The sequence below is a fragment of the Procambarus clarkii genome, chromosome 43, assembly GCF_040958095.1.
Source record: "Procambarus clarkii isolate CNS0578487 chromosome 43, FALCON_Pclarkii_2.0, whole genome shotgun sequence".
Lineage (NCBI taxonomy): Eukaryota > Metazoa > Arthropoda > Malacostraca > Decapoda > Cambaridae > Procambarus > Procambarus clarkii.
In genome coordinates this window covers 38,670,066-38,679,452 of record NC_091192.1, presented here as the reverse complement: position 1 = coordinate 38,679,452, position 9,387 = coordinate 38,670,066, and the positions used below count along the sequence as shown (strand labels likewise).

At 37.6% G+C, this 9,387-nt stretch overlaps 1 protein-coding gene across 1 annotated transcript; it reads left to right on the top strand.

The window, feature by feature from the left end:
- Positions 1 to 2,265: 2,265 nt before the first annotated feature.
- Positions 2,266 to 8,803, top strand: LOC123755814 (replication termination factor 2). Its single transcript, XM_045738659.2, has 3 exons — positions 2,266 to 2,920; positions 6,283 to 6,889; positions 7,572 to 8,803. Exons 1-3 carry the CDS (start codon positions 2,852 to 2,854, stop codon positions 7,793 to 7,795), a joined length of 900 nt encoding a protein of 299 aa, XP_045594615.2. The 5' UTR covers positions 2,266 to 2,851; the 3' UTR covers positions 7,796 to 8,803.
- The last annotated feature ends 584 nt before the right edge of the window (positions 8,804 to 9,387 follow it).

The window sequence follows — 9,387 nt, the reverse complement described above, 5'->3', positions numbered from 1 at the left end:
TTCTATTACAACCTTCTAGGAAGCGTTGAAAGTCAGGATTGACATTACAATTCAGAGTTTTAAATATATAGAGTACACAAGAGAGGATGTGCAGTGACTTAATATCTAACATATTCAGAGATTTGAGTAAGGGTACCGAGTGATGTCTGGGGCCAGAGTTAGATATTGTTCTAATAGCAGCTTTGTGTTGGGTAATTAGAGGACGTAAATGATTTTGGGTAGTAGAACCCCAAGCACAAATACCATAGTTGAGATAAGGATAGATGAGAGAGTAATAGAGCGTCACCAGGGCAGGGCGAGGAACATAATATCTGATCTTTGAAAGAACGTCAACAGTTTTAGAAACTTTTTTTGTTATATTTAGAATGTGTCCCTGGAAATTCAGACTGTTATCGATGAGGACACCCAGAAATTTACCATCAACTTTACTACTGATTTGTATGTTGTTTATTCTTAAATTAATTTCATTTGAGGATTTATTACCAAACAAAATATAGAAAGTTTTGTCAATGTTAAGGGTGAGTTTGTTGGCAGTTAGCCAAAGATGGACTTTATTTAGTTCTGTATTCACAGTGACATTTAGAGCAAGAGGGTCAGCACTGGAGAGGATGAAAGTTGTGTCATCACCAAATAAGATTGGTTTGAGGTGTTGAGAGGCATTTGGAAGGTCATTAATGTAGATGAGAAAGAGGAGAGGGCCAAGTATGCTGCCCAGTGGAACACTGATGTTTATAGGTAGTGTCGGAGAAATGGAATTATTCACAGAAACATACTGGAGCCTGTCAGTAAGGTAGGACTGAAGGTATTGCAGGGAGTGACCTCTGACTCCATGATGATATAATTTAAGAAGAAGGTTTTGGTGGTTGACAGTGTCAAAAGCCTTCCGTAGGTCCACAAATATCCCAATAGGGAACTCATTTTTATCAAGAGCTGCATGTATCAAGTTAATCATACTAATAAGTGCATCGTTAGTGCTTCATTTCAGTGTTTCCTGTTATGTGCTTGTTTGTTTTTCAGTTTTGTGTTTTGTTTTTGTGCTTTACATGTGCTTTGTTTGTATTTTTTTGTCAGACTGTTTTATTGTATTTATTGTGCTTTATAAAAAAAACTGATCCTACGATGACGGACAATCCTGTGCGAACTCCCAACTGTTGTTGTTGTTTAAGATTCAGCTGCTGGGAACCAAAAGTTCCAAGTAGCACGGGCTATGGTGAGCCCGTAGTGGACTTACCTGGCACAGGAGCGGGGCAAGTAGCACGGGCTATGGTGAGCCCGTAGTGGACTTACCTGGCACAGGAGCGGGGCAAGTAGCACGGGCTATGGTGAGCCCGTAGTGGACTTACCTGGCACAGGAGCGGGGCAAGTAGCACGGGCTATGGTGAGCCCGTAGTGGACTTACCTGGCACAGGAGCGGGGCAAGTAGCACGGGCTATGGTGAGCCCGTAGTGGACTTACCTGGCACAGGAGCGGGGCTGTAACTTGGAACTCCCAATCTACAACCCCAGTTAGATGACAACGAAGAGGAGGAAGTTAACTTCCAGGATTATACAACGCGAGCAGGGGGTATAATTAGGCGACCAACCAGGTTCCTTTATCAAGTATTTTTCCTTTCATTTCCTGGGATGGAGGAGTTTTGTTTTTTTCTATCTGCATGTAGCGAGTATGCAGATAAAACGTCATCGTCTCTTCAATTTCTAGTGTGTGGTTTGTTCAATATGTAGCGAGTATATTATGCCAATAATATACCCGCTCCACTCTCATTAGCTTAATGAAATGGTTTTGTTAAGTCTACGTAATCCACTAATTACAATTAATACCTCTTCCCAAATGTACAGTTCATTCCTTTTCCCTAACCTGCTACGTCACAGGTGTAAAACTAAGATGGTGAGATGAGGTGTGGTTTAATCTTTATCAATCAATCAATCAATAATCAGCATCTGGTCAAAAAAGGTGTCCAGCAGCTGGACACCCTCATAAAGACTGTCAAGCAGTATCCTCCCCCGCGATAACAGCTTAACTATTTAAATGCAACCTCTGAATACCTGACTGAACAAAAAAAAAATTGTACCATAAAAAATTACGGGCTATTCATGCCCGTGCCACCTCTTGGGTGGCTTAATCTTTATCAATTAATCAATCAATAATCAGCAGTCTATTTTCAAGAGTGGTTTAGTGCAGACGCCTGAGAGATACTGTACCCTTCAACACCGACTCTCAGTGCACTCAACTGTCATTGTAGGGACCCATAGCCTCGAAGAAGAAAATATAGAGTATTCAGAGAAGACCTTGTGGATTCTTACTGAACACTTGAATATTTTCTTTCCTGCCGCCCCTATCCCTTTTATTTTATTTTATTACATTGCTACAGTTTACAGAAAACACACACTGTTCGAAGCCCTCATCCAGCTCTTCGGAAGTTGAGTTCGTGGCCAAGATAGTGTTTATAGTCGCCTTATTTGACGTAACAACAGAAACGTTACATTACTATAAAAATTAACAAATAAGAAACTTAGTAATAATGCACATTGCCTATAGTGTATAGCTCTTGAAGATAATATTAATTATAAGAATTAAATACGTAGAGCGTCTTCTTAAATAATACTGCAAATAGTTAATACCAAGTTAAAGCCAGCGCTACAGGATTCGGACATATTGTTTATAAACCAGACGTAGACTTCCTGAGTCTTTCAGTTCCAGTTGTTGGAGCGCATCCAATCCCTCGAGCGTCGTCGCCCCTAATCACCACCAACATCCACCTGTTTACCTGCATCTAATAGTTTACCTCGTTCCAGCTGTTACCTCTACATGCTCACACTGCCCGTAGCCTGAGGAAGAGGGAAATAAGACAACAATGGGTTGTGACGGAGGAACCATCCCCAGGAGAGACGAGCTGGTCAAGACCAAGAAAAAACCAGAACAGGTAAGTTTTGACTTTTACAGAGTTTTGTAATACCACCAGAACTAAGTTTTTATATTAAACCAATGTCTCAGTGTTAATTGTATCAGTGATTGTGAATGGGGCTAGGGTTAAAAAACAAGACCCTAAAGTAGTCATTCTGTGTTATTGCTATCTTTTTTTTTTTTGTATTTTTTACACAGTTGATGATTTCTAAACCATGTTATAAACAAATTGCTAGCAAGGTGCAGAGTAAGTGAAACTGTCTGACACCATATTGGAATCTAACCTAAGTATCAGTTGGGTCAACCCATGTATCGGGTTGCACATTCTAAAAAGTGAAAACATATTGGAACAGACAAATGCTCAAAGAAAATTTTTGAAAACATTTTGATAACTTGACAAACAAAAATTATATGTCAATAGAAAGAAGGTATATAATATTTTAGGCTTCATTAGTGTATCTCTGTTAATTACACAATATATCAGCCAGTGTGTAGGCTTCTAAACTTCATGACTGACAACCTACTGGTCGTGATTATATAAACACATATATCTTCACTCGAGCTTTAAATATGTCTATGATAAAGGAGTTAAAAGGAAGCTTATATTTCTATCTTTCCCGAGACATAAAACATTTATGTTTATTAACACATTTACATGAAAGAAACATTGTTCTCAGAGATAAAGAGTTGCTTTGTCAATCAGTCAGTGCGGGGTCAGAGCCCGGCAATTATAAAAACACATGTATCTTCATTTGAATTTTAAATATGTTCATGGAAATTTATTTAAAATGAAGCTTATATCTATCTTGAGTCATATAAAACATTTACGATTGTCAACATATTTACATGAAAATAAACATTAATCTGAGAGAGAGTTGCTCCATCGATCAACCTGTGCGGGGTCGACCTGTGCGGGTTATAAGATCGCATGTACCTTCGCTAGGTACATGTGTTTGAAATATGCCTATGGTAAGGTATTTAAAATGAAGCTTATATTTCTATCTATCTTGCAACATATAAAACACTTACAGTTTAAAAATGTATCTACATGAAATAAGCATTGTTCTGAGATGAATATTGTTGGTTCCAAGCTTGACAAGCAATGAAAATTGCAACTTTTATACAACTACATATATCTTCGGTTTTACTTAAAATATTTTCCTGGTAAAAGTTTTACATAGCTTAATGGTTTACGTAGATTGTTTCCATCTTTCTTCCGATATACTGTATAAATAATTTTTCTTTACCAAGTTATCAAGATGTTTTCAACAATTTTTGTCGGGCGTTCGTCTGTGCCATCATGGCTGCACATTTTTGGAATTCGACGCATGGGTTGACCCAACTGATACTTGGGTCAGAGTACTTTTCCTTACTTAAGGATTCTGGCCATGTTTTATATGGGACTTTGAAGCACTTTACTATTTGACAAAACTGACATTTGTTATGTACAGTGGAATTTCTATAGAACAGACTAATTGGGACCTCACTAATTATAAACTTTAAAGGTTTTGCCTTTAAAGGTTCCCTTTGCCAGTTTTCAGATACTGTATCTTTGCCTATCACAAATGATAGACTGCATCATTGTATATTTTAACATACAAAGCCAGCATATTAATAATGTATTTTGAATATAAATATACTGAATACAGATATGGTAAGATTTTTTTCTTTCCTCAATGGAAATTGAGGAAAGTCCTATGTGTCCTAAGTCCAATGGAGTCCTAATTCTTGTAAAAAAAAATTTCTGGGTATTGTGGCCCAAGAACATTCTTTCATTGCAATTGGCTCCAAAATATATTCTTAGTTTTTTTTTATATCACAAATGGTTGAAGTACCAGTTTCAAATTGTTCTGTCCATTTCTTCACTTCCTACCCTTTATAAATGTTCTAAATTTTGTTGTCCTTTCACATTAATTAAGAAATATTTTCTTTTTCATGGCAAGTGTAGCATGACTATATCTGTTACGCATCAGTAATAAAATATCCAAAGTAAAACTGATTAAGATCCTTAAGTAACATGATCTCATTGCCTTAATACTGAGGTCAACACACAGTGGCCTTGATACATCCATATTTAGTAGTGCGTGGAAAACCATTTCAAATAATTACTGAAACTTAATAACATAATACAGGGTACAAAACAATCGAATCTCCCCATAGTAGGAAAACAGTATGTCAAGGATTTGTGAATAGTGATGTCCAACGACCTAATGTTTAGGGAGCATAACCAAGCAAATATTGCATCAGCCAGAAAAATGATAGGTTGGATTACGAGAACTTTCAAATCCAGGAATCCCATCACAATGGTTGTACTTTTCAAATCACTTGTGCTGTCCCATCTTGAGTACTGCTTGGTACTCACTTTCCCCTTCAGAGCAAGGTAGATTGCTGAAGTAGAGGGAATACAGAGAACATATACAGCACACATAGATGCGATAAAGCACCTCAATTACAGTGTTGGGATCGTCTCAAAGCTCTCCAAATGTACTCGCTAGAAAGGAGATGAGAGATACCAAATAATATACACATGGAAAATACTGGAGGGCCAGGTCACAAATCTACACAGTACAATAACAACATACTAGAGGGAACAAAATTGAAGAAAATGCTGAATAGAACGAGTGAAGAGCAGAGGTGCCATAGGCACAATCAGAGAACACTGTATAAACATCCGAGGTCCGCGGTTGTTGAACGTCCTCCCAGCGACTATAAGAAATATTGCCGGAACAACCGTGGACATGTTCAAGAGAGAAAACTAGATTGTTTTCCCAAAAAAGTGCCAGACCAACCGGGCCGTGGTGGGTATGTGGGCCTGCGGGCCGCTCCAAGCAACAGCCTGGTGGACCAAGCTCTCACAAGTCAAGCCTGGCCTTGGGCCAGGCTTGGGGAGTAGAACAACTCCCAGAACCCCATCAAGCAGGTATCAAACGCTATTATGCAATTTAAAATAATATTCACTGGCATTCTTGGGTGAATTACTACAGTATTAAGGTGTACTGTATTTTCTAATCAGGGGAAATATATTTCATTACTTTTTTAGATATTCAGTAGGTTGATGGCTTTAATGTCAATAGTTGGACTGTTTACTGGTGGTAGATGTAACCCTGAAGTCATGGGGATTGGAAAGTATCAGAGACAAGTTTTTTTTTTGAGCTGGCATATTTGGCTGTATCTTAAGGTAAGAATTTGCTGTACCAGAAGGGAGGATTCATGAACAGTTAAGTAGGATAACATACAAGCAGCGATTTGTAATATAAAATATTGACCTTTTTATCTAGTGCATCTCTTGTCACAACAATTTCTTTCCTTAGAAAGCAACTAAATCCCTAGGCAGAGAAAGGTGCTTTTCATATTGAGAACCATATTTTTTCTTCCCAACAGAAAGACAAAAACTCGGAGCGTCTTTATAGATGGCGTCATTGTTCCATATCTCAAACCCCTCTGAAGACACCTGTTGTTGCATGTGAATTGGGTCGCATGTATAACAAAGAAGTAGTCCTCACCCGGCTGTTAGACAGATCATCTGAGCCTGGCATGTCACATATACGAGGATTAAAGGATATAAAGGAGTTGAATTTGACCTCTAACCCTGGCTACAGGCATGAGGGAGCCAACAAAGGAGATGCTTACACTGATCATCAAGCAGCAGAGTACATTTGCCCAGTCACCTCCTTGGAGATGAATGGCAAATACCCCTTTTCTTTTGTGTGGACCTGTGGCTGTGTAGTTTCCGAGCGAGCCTTGAAAGAGGTAAAATCCGAGGTGTGTCACAAGTGTGGGCAGCCTTATCAGGAGGAGGATGTAATTCCTCTCAATCCTTCTGTGGATGAACAAGATGCTGTTAAGGCACGCATGATCTCTCGCCGTGCCAAGGCTAAGGTTGCAAAAAAGGCTAAGAAGATTGAAAAGAGGGCAATTAAAGAGGAGGATGATGATGCACCTACAACTAGCACCAGCAAGGGAAAGAAGGTTGCAAAATTGTCTGATGGTAAGTGCAGCATTCAGTCTTCTTATGTTATTTTAATCTTGGAAACCTTTCTTACACTTGAAAGTAGATGGGTTCATATAGGAAAAGTATTGAATTGTAGTGTCAATCTAAATTGACACAAAGCACAGTAATATACTTGACCACCACTTGTTAAACACAAATATTATTATTTACATGTACTGTACTTGTGCAAACATTATGAGTTCTTATTCTACTGACACCTTGAGATTTTTTTTAGACTACTATATACTATATTACCTTAGCCTGTTGAGGAAACTATTTTATCTCTGTTGTATGAATTGATTTTTCACCCAGATTCAGTTAAAGTAATTAAGTATAAATGTTTCACTGGAAATTCATTTTCTGTATATCCTATACACATAGTTTACATAATTTTCTCAAGTTAGTCTTCATTATTTGTTAACTGAGGAGTGTGGTTTTTATACCATATTGAGAATCATGATTAGTAGGGATCTTAAGCCAAAAAATCAATATATAATTGCTAAAATTAAGGCAAATGAGAGATTGAGATTCATATCTAGAAGCATTAGCAATAAGACATCTAATGTTGTGCTGACTGAAGCTGCTGTTCTTGAATTCAGTGCTATTCAGTATGAATAAGTTAGTGTCAAATAATAATGATTACACTGCTTTAATCACACTAAATATGAATTTATTTTAGGTGCCAGCTCTAGCAGTGATATCAGTAAGTCATCTCTCCGTGTCCAAGGCATGGCATCAGCTGTTCTGAGGGATAAAGACTTTGAGAAGATTCGATCAGCAGGTTTTAGTGTCGCTTCAGACCCAAAGGCTTCAGAAGTCTTCAAGTCTCTCTTTGACACCCACAAAACAGCTCAGAGGAAACAGAGTGCTCACTGGGTCACTTGTAATCCACAGTATTTTTAAGGAATTCATAAATATATCAAAGGGGTGGGGGGGGGGGTTTAAGGTATTTCCACATATGTTTTGAGTTAATAAAAACTGCATGAATATTTTATTTGCTGCTACCTTGAAAGCAAATGTGAATATTAAAGATAAGCATTAGTGCTGCTTAAATAAAGTAGAACTAGAAGTAGGTGAAGATTATGGTATTTTTAATGTCTAATGGGTAAAATTGATGACAAAAATGCTTGGGGATTAGTATGGCTGTTGAGATGATTACAAAATAGAATACCTGTAACAGAGGTTAGTGTTAAAGGTGACATGTGAGGAAAGCTACATGTATGGGTAAGCAATGTGCAGAAATTATTAAATGTATTAGAGAAAATATAACAGAGGGGTTTGGTGACAACCAGAGAGCATAAAAATTTCTGTGAATGTTGTGAGTAAGAATCGCTAAGGTTAGTCTGAGTGAAACAGGCAATGTTTGTGGCCAACAACTGATTGAAAGATATTCAAGCATGTACACAAGTATCCATGCATGTACATGTGTATCCATGCAGGTACACTTGTATCTTTGCATGTACACATGAATCCATGCATGTACACATGTATCCATGCATGTACACATGTATCCATGCATGTACAGATGTACAAATTAGAGAACAAAATTCATAGATGCAAATTGTATTCTTTTCTTAACTTTGTATTTTACATACAATTATTTAATGAACTAAAATATAAATGGGAAATGAAATGTATACATTTAACTTTAAACTTTGTACAATTAAAATATATAATGATATAATTAAAATATATCAACAACAGTCATTTAGAATGTTCATTTTTTTATTGAATATTATTTCATGTCTATGTATTTTATATACTGTATTAATAAACAATAGAATATTAATTTTGTGCCTCAGTACAAAGAGACAATCTGTAATGGTGGCATCCTTGGCCTTTGTTAGGCATTATGTAAATGAGGATTTGGTTTTTCAGTAATGGAGTTTCAAGTTATTAAATATTTCAAATAATGTTCTTGTTTACACATACAAGAAATCTTCTGCTTTCCCATTGGTACCATCTTGTATTGGGAGGCTTATATGTATGGCCTTCCCAAAGGCACAGCACTGATGCAGCCTGCGGGATATTTGCATGAGACTCCTGAAGCCCCCTCTCCTGGATGACAAACTGGTGTGTAGCAAATGTCTAACTGCATGAGAACTACTATATGGGTACCCAGATCAACCCAGGGATGAATGGATGAGATAGCCAAGGCATGGGCAAGCAATCACATCACTGACCTTCCTAGTTAAAAATGGAGAGCTTCACTGGGGATTAGGAGCCCCATCTCTCAGCTTCTGCTTGGCACCCCTTACTGCCCTGGTGGGTGGAATTCCATAGCATGAGTACAATTGATTTACTTTAATTCTTTTATGGATTACTGTCTTTCATCTTCGCCTAAGATTTGTACAGTGGGCAACCAAGCTCGTGAATTTACCAACCAATTTTCTGACTAATGGACATTTATGACCAATAATTTTTCTAATAAATGAGCTGGACCCTTTTCCCAAGTTCCATGTAGACTTCCACAGTTTCTTCTTGGCTACAGATCC

Coding starts and splice junctions, on each gene's coding strand:
- LOC123755814 (XM_045738659.2), top strand. CDS start 2,852: ATGGGTTGTGACGGAGGAACCATCCCCAGGAGAGACGAGCTGGTCAAG. Junction 2,921..6,282: donor CCAAGAAAAAACCAGAACAG/GTAAGTTTTGAC, acceptor TCTTCCCAACAG/AAAGACAAAAACTCGGAGCG. Junction 6,890..7,571: donor GGTTGCAAAATTGTCTGATG/GTAAGTGCAGCA, acceptor AATTTATTTTAG/GTGCCAGCTCTAGCAGTGAT.